Source organism: Triticum urartu, chromosome 3A (assembly GCF_056163025.1).
Source record: "Triticum urartu cultivar PI428250 chromosome 3A, HENAU_Tu73, whole genome shotgun sequence".
Lineage (NCBI taxonomy): Eukaryota > Viridiplantae > Streptophyta > Magnoliopsida > Poales > Poaceae > Triticum > Triticum urartu.
This window is the reverse complement of record NC_141875.1, coordinates 122,155,665-122,171,182: the sequence shown is the minus strand read 5'-3', so window position 1 is coordinate 122,171,182 and position 15,518 is coordinate 122,155,665. Positions and strand designations below refer to the sequence as shown.

General features: G+C 45.9%; 1 protein-coding gene across 1 annotated transcript; it reads left to right on the top strand.

Annotated features, from left to right (window-relative positions):
* The first annotated feature begins 14,206 nt into the window (after positions 1-14,206).
* Positions 14,207-15,086, top strand: LOC125543220 (uncharacterized). Its single transcript, XM_048706490.2, has one exon. The coding sequence runs from the start codon at positions 14,423-14,425 to the stop codon at positions 14,900-14,902; it is 480 nt and encodes a 159-aa protein (XP_048562447.1). The 5' UTR covers positions 14,207-14,422; the 3' UTR covers positions 14,903-15,086.
* The last annotated feature ends 432 nt before the right edge of the window (positions 15,087-15,518 follow it).

Here is a 15,518-nt window from a genome sequence, read left to right as displayed (position 1 = left end):
GTGGTGCGCCATTACTGTGATAGACACTAATGACGCACCAGTACATGGTGCACCACTGCTATATAGTAGTGGCGCACTGCATGTCTGATGCGTCATTAGTGTTCATATTATCTATAGCCATTTTTCTAATAGTGTCTTTATCATAAGTAAGATCATACTTGCACCTACCGAAATCCCAATACGTGTTTTTTTGTTACGAGGACAGACGAGAGCTGATTGAGAGGAGTAAAATAATTCGTTCCGGTGCTCGGTCAAGAACGGATTCCCCGCCCCCGGTGTTCCTCTAGAAAGACAACACTACGGAGAGCAAAATACGTAGACTAGTCTGTGCAGCCGTCATGCATGGTAGACGCATCAAACTACGGTCGATGGTTGAACGTTGCTGCGGTTCCATTAGTACCAGCAGCAGCATCACGCTGGTTGTGGAAAGTGGCTCATTAACTCGGTTGGTTGCACTTGTACTGGACCAAGTGTGTGTCCATCACACGCGTGCTAGCATCACCACGAGCACTAAACTAGGAACGCAATTCCATCCGCTCGACCGCTCTGCATATAAGACGTTGACACAGGTCGCTGGAGTGGCATGCGTCAAGTTACTTACTCATCCTCTTGCTTCGCAGCTAAGTACTCACGAAAACAGTACTGTAGTAGAATTTCCCTGGATTTATCAGATAAGTCGTGTCAATGCAATGGCCCAAGACGAAGTCACAAAGGGCATGCATAAAAGGACAAGACCTGCTGTCGGTAAAGGGAGCACACATATGCATTTCATGAGAGGAAATAGCTCCACAGAAAGATGAGAGTGAATAATGTGAGTAGTTGGGAGCATATGCTTCCGGATGTACAGTAAATTTAAAATAAATAGTAATAGAATTTTAATTTTTTTCGCGTAGATGGTTATGTTAGTGTAACAAGCGTGCTTGACAATTTTCATGCGAAATGGAATAGCATTGCTTCGTTGGTGAAAAACAAAATTAAGTGTAACATTTGGAGGTTGTTTTTTGTTTGTTTGCACTTGTCAAAATGCTTAAGCTTTTCCCCTAAAAATTTGTAGGTATCATTTGAATGTGACAATGAACACACCAGTTTTATTTAAATGACATTTGCAAAATACATTGTGGCGCGCAGAAGCATATGCTCCCAAGAGCCAAACTGGATTTCCGGTGAATACTAGTCTATGATGTATGTTACTGAAAAAGGCATTCGTCTCCCCAAGCATACCATAACCATTACAACAAAAAGTAAAAAAGGACAAAGATACATGATACCGAACGAGCCACTGGCAAGCTCTGAATGCACCAAGAATAAGCTTGGGCATCAAGGCTCTGGGCGAATCAAGATCTTGTTACCGACATGACCAAGAAAAGGTAGCAGCCCGCTGCCGGAGAAAAATCATGCTCCGTCAACTCCCATGAGGCCAACCATAGTTGTTTCGCCGTCCTTGTATGTCTCTGAATAAGGCCCCCCTGCCCTCTAGTCTTGGATCGGGGGACACCAAGCCGCCGGTAGATAGAACCGCTCCCCTGAGCTCGTATGACCTGGACCAACATGTTGCCAGGGAGAGGATGACCGGCACGTCTACCTCACCTTGCAAAGCAACACCCTGTACATCGTCGCCGCCTCCAGCAAGGTTCAATGTCAACCGCAAGCAGCCGAGTAGGAGCATTTCTATAGCTCATAGCAATCAACCTCCAACTTCGAAGCCCCGACCATCACTCCACAGTCCCAAGGTGGCGCCTTCAAGAAGTAAAACGCTGCCAGAGCGTCGTTGCCATCCAATCCGGAGATTTTGGGTTTTCACCCGGGACTCGGAGGTGGAGGGAAAGGGTAAGATCTCGATGCCGCCTACAGGAAGGGGAACAATGCTTGGAGCGCCAACGGCATCATGGCCACTACAACCGACCAAGGGATTCTCCCAATCCGTAGCCCCCAACCCCTCCATTCCCAACTAGTCACCGGACCTGACCAAACGGAGGTCGCTGGCATCATGGGCCCACGAGGAAGGAAGAGGATCGAGGGAGGAGACCACCTTCTCTAGTTCAGCTCCAAGGACCGACAAAGAGGCCCCATGAACATTCTAGACTCGATACCGACCTGTAGCCCGTGGGCGCACCTTTGCATCAACGCCCTTCACCCGCCACTGGGTAGAATGCTCCATCCCACCTATCGCCTCTGCCACATCTTCGGGCGCTCCACATGCAACCCCCCACCACCATAGAGCCCTTCACAACACCGTCAGACACCGGCGCCGTCGCCACCGCCCAGCACAGCACCGTTGCGCCCTCTAGCAGCATAACACCACCGCCCGACCTCACCAGGTTGCGCCGACCACCATCGGTAAGGGGAAGAGAGGCCCTGCCGGCACCGATACTGTCAGGGCATCGATCAACGCGAGCCGATAGGGGTGAGGGGAGGGAAGGAGGGGAATGGGAGAGCTAAGCCAACAGCTAGGGTTTCCCCTCTGAGTCGCTCGCAAGAGCGACACGAGAGGGGGGAGGGGATGATTTGTTGGGGGTGCTCCTTTACGATGTTATGTTCCCGTGGCTTTTTTGAACAAAAGAGTTGTAAATACCAACTAATCATATTGAAAAATGCTTTCGCCCTGCTTTATATTAAATCAACGGCCGACATCCATCCCGACGCAAACAACCACTACCACACCAACACAACACATACCTCAAGGCAAGATACAGGTACCAAAGATCAACCACCTCATCCCATAACTCCAAGTAGACAACAAATGGACTTTAATCAATACTATGGAGTCGACGAGGCCCTAACCTGTGAAAAGCCATCGCAAAAAGGTGAAGTTGAACGTACATGAACCATGAGTTCCAATGGGGTGCCTTCTAGAATATCATGACATCGGAGCGCTATCAAGATTTTCTCCTGGAGCACGACGAAGGACAAGGAGCAACAATGACAAACACTTCAAGAAGTGGACAATGTGCATGGACGCCGACTCTATCGTCCTGGTGTAGGATCTAGAAGTAGGTGTGTCTAGAGGGGGGGTGATTAGACACTTAGTGCTAAAGTTGCAATTTTTAATCTTTTTCGGTTTGAGTGGAGTTTTAGGCACAATTTCAACATACACAATACATATCAAGCAAGCATGCAAAGAGTATATGAGCAGCGGAATGTAAAGCATGCAACTTGCAAGAATGTAAGGGGAAGGGTTTGGAGAATTCAAACGTAATTGGAGACATGGATGTTTTTCCTGTGGTTCGGATAGGTGGTGCTATCCTACATCCACGTTGATGGAGACTTCAACCCACGAAGGGTAACGGTTGCGCGAGTCCACGGAGGGCTCCACCCACGGAGGGTCCACGAAGAAGCAACCACCCACGAAGGGTAACGGTTGCGCGAGTCCACGGAGGGCTCCACCCACGAAGGGTCCACGAAGAAGCAACCTTGTCTATCCCACCATGGCCATCGCCCACGAAGGACTTGCCTCACTAGCGGTAGATCTTCACGAAGTAGGCGATCTCCTTGCCCTTACAAACTCCTTGGTTCAACTCCACAATCTTGTCGGAGGCTCCCAAGTGACACCTAGCCAATCTAGGAGACACCACTCTCCAAGAAGTAACAAATGGTGTGTTGATGATGAACTCCTTGCTCTTGTGCTTCAAATGATAGTCTCCCCAACACTCAACTCTCTCTCACAGGATTTGGATTTGGTGGAAAGAAGATTTGAGTGGAAAGCAACTTGGGAAAGGCTAGAGATCAAGATTCATATGGTAGGAATGGAATATCTTGGCCTCAACACATGAGTAGGTGGTTCTTTCTCAGAACATATGAGTTGGAAGTGTAGATGTGTTCTGATGGCTCTCTCCACGAATGAAGAGGAGGTGGAGGGGTATATATAGCCTCCACACAAAATCCAACTGTTACACACAATTTACCAATCTCGGTGGGACCGAATCAACAAACTCGGTCAGACTGAAATAGTAAACCTAGTGACCGTTAGAGATTTTCGGTGGGACCGACTGGATCAACTCGGTGGGACCGATGTGCTAGGGTTAGGGTAAATCCAAAACTCGGTTTGACCGATTACTCAAACTCGGTGGGACCGATTTGGGTAATAAGCGAAACAGAGAGTTGGCCAAGCAAACTCGGTGGGGCCGATTGCATATCTCGCTAGGACCGAAAATATTGCAATAGGTAACAGAGAGTTTGCAAGCCCATCTCGGTGAGACCGAGATCCCATCGGTGAGACCGAACTGATTAGGGTTTCTGGCAGTGGCTATGACAAGTGAAACTCGGTGGCGCCGGATAGAAAGAATCGGTAGGTCCGAGTTTGGCTTTGGGTTTAGGTCATATGAGGAAGTGGGAAAGTAGCTGAGGGTTTTGGAGCATATCATTAAGCACATGAAGCAAGAGGCTCATTAAGCAACACCTCATCCCTCCTTGATAGTATTGGCTTTTCCTATGGACTCAATGTGATCTTGGATCACTAAAATGTAAAATGAAGAGTCTTGAGCTTTAAGCTTTAGCCAATCCTTTGTCCTTAGCATCTTGGAGAACTTCCCACAACCTTTAGTCCATGCCACTTCATTGTTGAACTTATCTGAAACATACTAGATAGAAATGTTAGTCCAACAAGAGATATGTTGTCATTAATTACCAAAACCACCTAGGGAGCACTTGTGCTTTCAATCTCCCCCTTTTTGGTAATTGATGGCAACATACATCAAAGCTTTAGATCAAGATATAAAGAACAACAAGTAAAGCTTTGGAAGGACATGTAACAAGCATAGGCTCCCCCTACATGTATGCACTCATGTAAATATGAAATATAAAGGCATGTGAGAGCATAACCATGACAGAGTAGGCAATGTGTTACATGTATCTTGGCCATATGCATCAGAGCAAAAGATTATCAAGGAAAATACCTTCATGCTCATGAGTCCTTCTTGCAAACAGTATGTACATAAGCAAGAATTCCTCATACTCATGATTTTGATGCATACACTTACCTTGTAGTCTTTGGTTGGCTTAGGATGGAATGAACCTGCATAAACAAAGTTAGATAACACAGGTACCTCCACTAGCTAGAGCAAACCAAGGAAGCCACAAGAGAACCAAGACTGGGATGACATGTAGAGAGTGAGTACAAGGTACCACATTGGATTCAACATGTCCCCAAGAGTAAAGATATGCAATGAATTTGACTGATTTCTTTCCCTTAGGTGTCTTGCTCCCCCTGAATCTTACATGGGATATTGGGAGAAGATAGGGAACAGAAAATCAGAGCTAAAAGATACAAATGAATAGAACTTAATGCAAATAAGCACATATGAACATGTCTTTCCCCCAAAAAGACATGTGACATCTCTCCTCTTAAACATCAAGCATCTGGGACATCTGGGATCCTTGAGTATTCTCTCCCCCTGGAAATCTCTTTCTCCCCCTTAATACTTTCTCTCTTGTAGGTTTGGTCCTTGAGACTTTCTCTCCCCCTTAAGCTTTGATGTGATCTCTCTCTCCCCCTTTGACATCAATTTCCAAGAAGGGCTTTCTGGAATCCGTCGTATAGGTTTGGTCCTAGAGACTCAGCATAAAGCAATGGATAAAACTGTGATGCTTGTAGAGGACAAGATTCATTGAGTAGAGCTGGATCAGAAGAAATATAGAACAAGTGGCAAACTGTTTTTCCTGTTGCGAAGTCGGTGGCACCGAGTGGCATGTTTTGGCGGTACCGAAAAGATTCGGTTGGACCGAAAATTACAAGTCGGTGAAACCGAGTTCACACAAATAAAAACACTTTTCACCTCAGCTCACTAGACATGTAGGATCTCACAAAGATTTGCAATGAATTACCTGAAGGATTTGCAAGGAATTGAATGCAGAAAATGCAGAACAAAAAGAAAAATAAAAAAGAAGAAACTGAAAGATCTAGATGAAGTTTTTTTTTGAAAAAGAGAAAGAAAATAAACATGCATGAGACAAATGCAATAACACAGAAAAGAACACAAGAGAACTTCATCTAGAGTTGGGCGGTGACATAGTCACCTATGTTAGAGTATATTGACTTAGGAGTCAAGTGAGAACACTTGATCATAGGTCATACTCATCGTTTAAGCTCAAAATGGGGTTACCATTTTTCGTTTAAGCATCTTGATGTATTCACATCTTGTTGAGTTGCTTTGACTCATGTCTTGGAGTAAAGCTTCTCTAAGATGGAATAACATACATTGGGTGGTGGTGTGGTTCTTGCTCGTGTAGTTGAACTCGTGTGGGTGCTCAAGGTTGATGTAGCTCATCAAGAGTTGGGAGCACCACTTGGAGTTTGAGTTCATCTACCTACATGGTTTAGTTCTTGCAAGAAAGAGCACTTGTGTATCCAAAAATGACAATCATGAAGCTCAACATAGAATTTGTCAAAGGATATGTTTGAATGGTTTTGGTAAGCTTCCTTGTCTTCAACCACCATTGTGTAGAGACTTGGTGATGTAGAGATTTCTCAAGATGTGAGTGAGTCGCAATCTCATGGAATTAGATTCAACCAAGCACCTACATGGGTTAGACAACATGTAAGGTACAAATATATCCAAGACATAAGATAGTCATCATAAGAGATATATCATGGATTAGTCATAAGCTCATGTCTTGCATGTATCCAATGGAGTTTCTACTCCAAGTTCGAAGCATCAATGATGTTCAATTCTCCTCTCAACCTGCAAAACACTTTCTCATCAAGTGGTTTAGTGAATATATCCGCTAATTGCTTATCGGTGCGAACATGCTTAAGATCAATGTCACCCTTAGCAACATGATCTCGAATGAAATGATGACGAACTTCAATATGCTTTGTTCGAGAATGTTGTACATGATTATGACCAATCTTGATAGCACTTTCATTGTCACAAAGCAGGGGAACATGTTTCACATAGATCCCATAATCTTTAAGAATTTGGGTCATCCAAAGTAATTGAGCACAACATGAACCAGCGGCAATGTATTCCGCTTCGGCGGTGGATAAGGATACCGAGTTTTGTTTCTTGGAAGACCAAGACACAAGAGATCTACCAAGAAATTGACAAGTACCCGAAGTGGACTTTCTATCAACCTTGTCTCCGGCATAATCCGAGTCGGAATAGCCAACAAGATCAAAAGAGGACCTCTTAGGATACCAAATGCCAAAATTTGGTGTATGGATTAAGTATCTCACTATCCTTTTCACGGCCTTAAGATGACATTCTTTAGGAGCAGCTTGATATCGTGCACACATGCACACACTTAGCATAATATCGGGACGTGAAGCACATAGGTATAGCAATGAACCAATCATAGAGCGATAAACCTTTTGATCAACCGGTTCACCATCTTTGGTCAAATCATTATGTCCACTAGTAGGCATGGGTGTAGGCATACCTTTGCATTCTTGCATATTGAACTTCTTGAATAAGTCCTTGGTGTACTTCATTTGAGAGACAAATGTACCTTCCTTAGTTTGCTTGATTTGCAAACCGAGAAAGAATTTGAGTTCACTCATCATAGACATCTCAAACTTCTCTGACATTAGCTTTCCAAACTTTTCACTAAAGAGAGGGTTAGTTGAACCAAATATGATATCATCAACATAAATATGGCATACAAATAGTTCTCCATTAACCCTTTTAGTAAAAAGAGTAGAATCAATTTTACCAATTTCAAAACCACTTGCAATAAGGAACTTGGTCAAGCATTTATACCATGCTCTAGGAGCTTGTTTAAGACCATAAAGAGCTTTGTGAAGTTTGTAAACATGATTAGGTTTCTTAGGATTGACAAAGCCGGGAGGTTGTTTGACATAAACTTCCTCCTCTATTTCACCATTTAGAAAAGCACTTTTAATTTCCATTTGGTACAAGGTGATATTATGGTGATTAGCATAGGCAAGTAAGATGCGAATGGACTCAAGTCTAGCAATGGGAGCATATGTCTCACCATAGTCCATACCTTCGACTTGTGTGTACCCTTGGGCGACGAGATGTGCTTTGTTGCGAACCACTTGTCCATCTTCATCTTGCTTGTTGCGAAACACCCATTTGGTACCAATGATGTTGTGGTTGTTGTCGGGCTTCTCAACCAATGTCCAAACTTGGCTTCTCTCAAAGTTGTGTAGCTCTTCATGCATAGCGTTTATCCAATCCGGATCTTCCAATGCTTCTTTAACCTTCATAGGTTCAATGCTAGAAATGAATGAATAGTTTTCACAAAAGTTAGCTAAACGAGTTTTTGAGCGAGTGATTCTCCCGGTTTGTATATCATTTAAGATTTGCTCGACGGGATGATCTTTGGCAATTCTTGCTCGAACTCGTGAGAGCTTTTGCTTGGGTCTTCGTTGAACATCTTCTTCATCTTGTTCTTCTTCTTGGCCTTCTTCATTGTTGACGTTGTCGTTCTCTTGTCATGGTGGAGAAGGAGGTTGTTGATATTCGTCTTGATGCATTTCCTTATCTTCTTCATCTTGGTGTGTCCCACTTGTGGATGCTTCCGTGTCGATTCTTGGTTCACCTTGTTGTGAAGTAGAAGCTTCCACTTGTACGGACGAGGTACTCTCCTTCACCTCCGTTGGACGAATTTTGCCAATAGACAAGTCTTGGATTGCTTCTGAAGGGTCTTTGTCTCCTACATCAATTGGCAATTGCTCTACTTGCGAGCCATTAGATTCATCAAACTTCACATCTACCGTCTCTTCAACCTTTCGGGTGAAATTGTTGTAGACACGGTAAGTGTGAGAGTTTGAGCCATAACCAAGTAGAAAACCTTCATGAGATTTAGGAGCAAACTTTGAACGACGATGCTTATCAAAAATGTAGCACTTTGAGCCGAATACTCGAAAGTATCCAACTTGGGGTTTGTTACCAGTGAGGAGCTCGTATGCCGTCTTGCCGAGTAGCTTGTGAAGATACAAGCGATTTGTTGCATGACAAGCTGTCTCAATCGCTTCTGCCCAAAAGTGCTTCGGCGTCTTGTATTCATCAAGCATAGTTCTTGCCATTTCGATGAGCGTCCGGTTCTTCCTCTCAACAACTCCATTTTGTTGAGGTGTGTACGTAGCCGAGAACTCGTGTGAAATCCCTTCTTCGTCAAGAAAGGTGTCCACATTTGCGTTCTTGAACTCCATTCCGTTGTCACTCCGAACCTTCTTGATCTTCACGTCAAACTGATTTTGGGCCTTCTTAGCGAAGTTTTTGAAGATCTTCTGGACCTGCGACTTGTCATTAAGAAAGAACACCCACGTAAATCTTGAAAAATCATCAACTATAACTAGACCAAAAGAATTTCCACCGAGACTCTTGTAGGCATTGGGACCAAAAAGATCCATATGAAGTAGCTCGAGTGGCCTCCTTGTGGTCATGATGTTCTTCACGGGATGCCTTCCTCCAACCTGTTTACCTGCTTGACAAGCACTGCAAAGTCTATCCTTATCAAATATGACATCGTTAACTCCAAGGATATGATTTCCTTTAATAAGCTTGTCAAGGTTTCTCATGCCAACGTGACCTAGTCGTCTATGCCACAACCAACCTTTTGAGGATTTAGCAATAAAGCAAGTTTTAGGTTGTGCCTTTTTAGAGAAATCGACAATGTAAAGATCACCTCTACGCATACCGGTAAAGACCATTTTATGATTGTCTCGACGAAATACTTGGCAATCTACCTCAGTAAATAGGACATTCAAACCGAAATCAGCAAGTCTAGATACTGAAAGTAAGTTGTAGCCGAGAGATTCAACGAGCATGACATTTTGAATGGAACTATCATGTGAGATGGCCACCTTACCAAGGCCAACCACTTTACCCTTTGAATTATCACCAAAGGTGACATATTTCCGAGGACCTTCATTTTCAGTAAGCTCACGGAACATCTCTTCATCTCCGGTCATATGATCAGTACATCCACTATCAAGAACCCATTCCTTTCCTCCTGACGCATATCCCCGAAGATTTGCCGTAAGACCAAAGTGCCTCATTGCATCATCAAGATCGAAGTCACTATCATCATCATCATCATAGTATCCATGTTCACCATGATCTTGTGACTCAACATTTCCTAGAGAGGGTAATTCATTAGATAAATGATCATCAAAGTGGTCACTTTTATGAATTCTTATAGCTTCGGATATAATATCACTAATGATTCCAACATCTCCTTTAGCTCGCTTGAGATTGGCAAGCTCAAATAGACAATCACCAAAACTAGGATCACTAGAGTTCATCTTACTCAAGGCAATAGATTTATGGAGAATTTCATCCAAATTTTTCAAGGAATGATCGGGAAATCGTTCCTCAAGAAATTCCATATAGTATAGGCACAATTAAGAGTAGGCAAACTAGCAATCAAATTTTTGGGCAATCCTCTAATGATGAGCTCAATAGTTCTAAGATTGCGAATCATGTCAATATCTTCATCTAGGGTAGGATGCAAAGGATCAATATGAGGTGCACAAGGGCTAGCAATATACTTGTTCAAATGATATTGATTGAAGATTACAAGCATCTCATTTTTTCACTCATGGAAATATTCTCCATCAAGAATAGGCACTCTATGTCTAAGACTCCCTAAAGTAGACACATCCATCTTCCTCCAATGGTGATTAAACCAAGGCAATGGAGACCAAAGCTCTGATACCACTTATAGGATCTAGAAGTAGGTGTGTCTAAGGGGGGGGGGTGATTAGACACTTAGTGCTAAAGTTGCAATTTTTAATCTTTTTCGGTTTGAGTGGAGTTTTAGGCACAATTTCAACATACACAATACATATCAAGCAAGCATGCAAAGAGTATATGAGCAGCGGAATGTAAAGCATGCAACTTGCAAGAATGTAAGGGGAAGGGTTTGGAGAATTCAAACGCAATTGGAGACACGGATGTTTTTCCCGTGGTTCGGATAGGTGGTGCTATCCTACATCCGCGTTGATGGAGACTTCAACCCACGAAGGGTAACGGTTGCGCGAGTCCACGGAGGGCTCCACCCACGGAGGGTCCACGAAGAAGCAACCACCCACGAAGTGTAACGGTTGCGCGAGTCCACGGAGGGCTCCACCCACGAAGGGTCCACGAAGAAGCAACCTTGTCTATCCCACCATGGCCATCGCCCACGAAGGACTTGCCTCACTAGCGGTAGATCTTCACTAAGTAGGCGATCTCCTTGCCCTTACAAACTCCTTGGTTCAACTTCACAATCTTGTCGGAGGCTCCCAAGTGACACCTAGCCAATCTAGGAGACACCACTCTCCAAGAAGTAACAAATGGTGTGTTGATGATGAACTCCTTGCTCTTGTGCTTCAAATGATAGTCTCCCCAACACTCAACTCTCTCTCACAGGATTTGGATTTGGTGGAAAGAAGATTTGAGTGGAAAGCAACTTGGGAAAGGCTAGAGATCAAGATTCATATGGTAGGAATGGAATATCTTGGCCTCAACACATGAGTAGGTGGTTCTTTCTCAGAACATATGAGTTGGAAGTGTAGATGTGTTCTGATGGCTCTCTCCACGAATGAAGAGGAGGTGGAGGGGTATATATAGCCTCCACACAAAATCCAACCATTACACACAATTTACCAATCTCGGTGGGACCGAATCAACAAACTCGGTCAGACCGAAATAGTAAACCTAGTGACCGTTAGAGATTTTTGGTGGGACTGACTGGATCAACTCGGTGGGACCGATGTGCTAGGGTTAGGGTAAATCCAAAACTCGGTTTGACCGATTACTCAAACTCGGTGGGACCGATTTGGCTAATAAGCGAAACAGAGAGTTGGCCAAGCAAACTCGGTGGGGCCGATTGCATATCTCGGTGGGACCAAAAATATTGCAATAGGTAACAGAGAGTTTGCAAGCCCATCTCGGTGAGACCGAGATCCCATTGGTGAGACCGAACTGATTAGAGTTTCTGGCAGTGGCTATGACAAGTGAAACTCGGTGGCGCCGGATAGAAAGAATCGGTAGGTCCGAGTTTGGCTTTGGGTTTAGGTCATATGAGGAAGTGGGAAAGTAGCTGAGGGTTTTGGAGCATATCATTAAGCACATGAAGCAAGAGGCTCATTAAGCAACACCTCATCCCTCCTTGATAGTATTGGCTTTTCCTATGGACTCAATGTGATCTTGGATCACTAAAATGTAAAATGAAGAGTCTTGAGCTTTAAGCTTTAGCCAATCCTTTGTCCTTAGCATCTTGGAGAACTTCCCACGACCTTTAGTCCATGCCACTCCATTGTTGAACTTATCTGAAACATACTAGATAGAAATGTTAGTCCAACAAGAGATATGTTGTCATTAATTACCAAAACCACCTAGGGAGCACTTGTGCTTTCACCTGGCGAAAGCTGGACAGGGTTTTCTCCCAGCAAGCACAATCCGCTTTCGACTAGGGTGCGATTACTCATGAAAACATATGCCGCACCACGTCATGGAATGTTAGGCACCATCCACCATGTCTCCCCAATGGACATGGTAGCTAGCTCGAAACTGAGCCGTCAGCTCAGCCCACGAGCACCACAACTCCCACCGCCAAGGCCGCCTCCCTGGAGACAAGGCACCCTAGAGCATCCATAGCCATGGGCGAAGCATCAATTGGCACACCCAGACCATCGACAGAGCCACAAACTATCAGCTTGTCCATATCGTCCAGGGACAGGAACAACTAGGCCAAGAAGAGGTGAAAGTGCGGGAGGGGACCTCGTCCACGACTGACACCCTCTTCACCGGCGATGGGTGGCATGACCTCATCGGATCCATCCAACCCTCCCACCACCTCTCCACACACAACCCCTGTGACGCCCCACCATGGCCCCATGCCTGATTCGATGTGGAAAGCTCCAGCCACCCGCCTACTGATGCGAGGTACGAACCAGCCACACCACAGTTGCCGCAGACGGACTCTAGGAGTGCCCACTTGAGCCGGCAACCGATGAGCCAATGTCAGTCCAACTGCCACCACGACGTTACCCGCCAAATCACCATGGTCATCACGATGTCGACATGTCAACAAACATCGTGAGAGGCCATCACTCGTTTTCATAGACCACCCCAGCAAACCAGACGGGGCCACTGCCACCATGCTGCGCCGCTAACCGTCCCCTAGGTTCCAGATCCAACGGATTTGGCTGGGATGCAGCCAACATGCTGATGCCCAAGTCATCGTCGCGCCACCACCAAACGCTCACGCAACCACGTCACTTCGTCCCTTGGTAGCGCAACGTCGTTGCTCAACCAACCGCCCAGTACCAGCCGCTGGGGAATGAGTGAAAGGGAAGAAAGACCCCACCACCGTCATCATTGGTCAGGCTCTCGACAACGGCAGAGGAGGAGGGAAGGAAGGGGAGAGAGGTTTGTTGGAGGTCACTCACGGGAGGGAGCCCCAACGACGCCTCTCAACAACGAACGGGGATGAGGGTAGGAAGAGGAGGGAGGTTTGTTGCCAAGCTAGGGTTTCCTCCCGGCCGGTCATAGGAGGGAGGCCCGACGACCCCTCTTGGTGGCAACGGGGAAGAAGGAAAGGAAGGAAATGGAGGTTTGGTGGCAAGCTAGAGTCCCATACCCCCCGTCGCTCATGGGATGAAAGGAAGGGGGGATTCCTGCCACCACAACTAATTTTGTACCATCTGCATCCATCAGTTTAATAAACTGTCATGATCAGCGATCAATTTTTGAACACAATACAAGCTGAGCGGCCCATATACACGCACATACACTCATCCTATAAACGCACGCACGCACATCCTACCCCTATGAATACCTCCGAGACATTAAGCCGACACAACATCTTGAGATTGACGGCCATCACATACGTCTCGTAGTATTAATACCCACGAAACGACATAAACCTGCATCATTCATTATGCAAGCTTAAAAGTGGAAATGCAAGGAATCCAAGGAAGATATCAGGTGCTACCGGCCCCTTAGGTGATACCGTGATATGGGCTTCTAAGAGCGTTTAGATTTCAGATTCGACGACTCCCAGAAGGTCTTGAACATTCTGCAAAAAAGTCATCCGAGAATCTCAAAATTACGCACATGTTCAACAACTCATCAGTTGCGGTCGAATATATTCGCGAAAAAAAAAGAGAGTTGCGGTCGAATTTGAGACCCGGTAGGCCTGATATTTCCCCAAGGAGTCCATCAACCAGACGCCGCCGACTGCGTGCGTCGGAGAGCCGGAGACCCAACCGTCTTCCTCCCTACGCATTAATAAGCCCTCGCCTTAAATCGCCCCTCCCAACCGTCTTCCTCCCCAGCTTTCCGACGGCATCCATCCCGGAACGGAAAACACCAACCTGCTTTCCACCTATAAAATCCGCCCTTCCCCACCCCAAATCCCACAACAGCAAACCAAATCCCCAAGACCAAAAAAGGCCCCAGCAACCCGAGCGCGTCGACCCCATCCACAACAGTTGAATCTGAGTTTACTTCCAGGAAAGATTTGAGTCGAGATGGCGCAGGCGATCGAGGCTCAGAGGGAGGGCGCGGAGGTGTACCACGGCGCGGCGCTGTGCGCGGAGAAGGCGGTGGAGCTGCTGGCGGAGACCAACATGCCGCTGGGCCTGCTGCCGCTGGCGGACATCGAGGAGGTGGGCTACAACCGCGCCACCGGCTTCGTCTGGCTGCGCCAGAAGAAGGCGCTCACGCACACCTTCAAGCAGATCGGGCGGCAGGTCTCGTACGGCACCGAGGTGACGGCCTTCGTCGAGGACCGCAAGATGAAGCGCATGACCGGGGTCAAGAGCAAGGAGCTCCTCATCTGGATCACCCTCTGCGACATGTACATCGACAAGGACGACCCCTCCAAGATCACCTTCAAGACGCCCACCGGGCTCGGGAGGACCTTCCCCGTCTCCGCCTTCGAGAAGGAGGACGGCGGCAAGGCCAAGGCCGCAGCCGGCGGCGGCAAGGAGGCCCTCGTGGCCAAGTAAGTGACGACGGCCGGCATACTACAGAGCTTGGATGAAAAGTACTCAAAAGTCCAACGTTAACTACGACTACTATTTGCTTTCACCTGTTTTAATAAACTACAGCACTATATATACTCTGCTCCGGTGTTCTGCCGAGGGTTGTATCGTTCATATGATCGTGCGATGATATGATCTTATAGTACTATACTGTGTGCTGTTCGCTGCATAATGGTGTGAACCTTTTTGTGGCAGTGTCACGAGGTGTACGTGACTACGTGTTCTCCGATTTTATTTTAGGCATGAAAAGCTTCTCTCCTTCTGCACAGACAAAGGGACGATTCTGGTCTCCTGCTATTTAATTCAAGTCACGTATAGCTAGATGACTATAGCTGTCAACCAATTTAATGCAGAGTGCTACTTTCCTCCTCAAAATAAATCAATTAAAGTAGAGATACGGCCGAGAATAGTACTTCCTTCGGTTTTATATACAGTTTGACTAAAACACATCTAGATGTTTTTTAGTTATGTCACATCTAAGTTATCCATCACACACTAAAGCTGCAAGATTCGTGCAAAAAAATATTTTTCTTCCCGCGTGCGTTCCATTGGTGTCCCCCTGTCACGCTCTTTTCTCGTG

Coding starts and splice junctions, on each gene's coding strand:
- LOC125543220 (XM_048706490.2), top strand. CDS start 14,423: ATGGCGCAGGCGATCGAGGCTCAGAGGGAGGGCGCGGAGGTGTACCAC.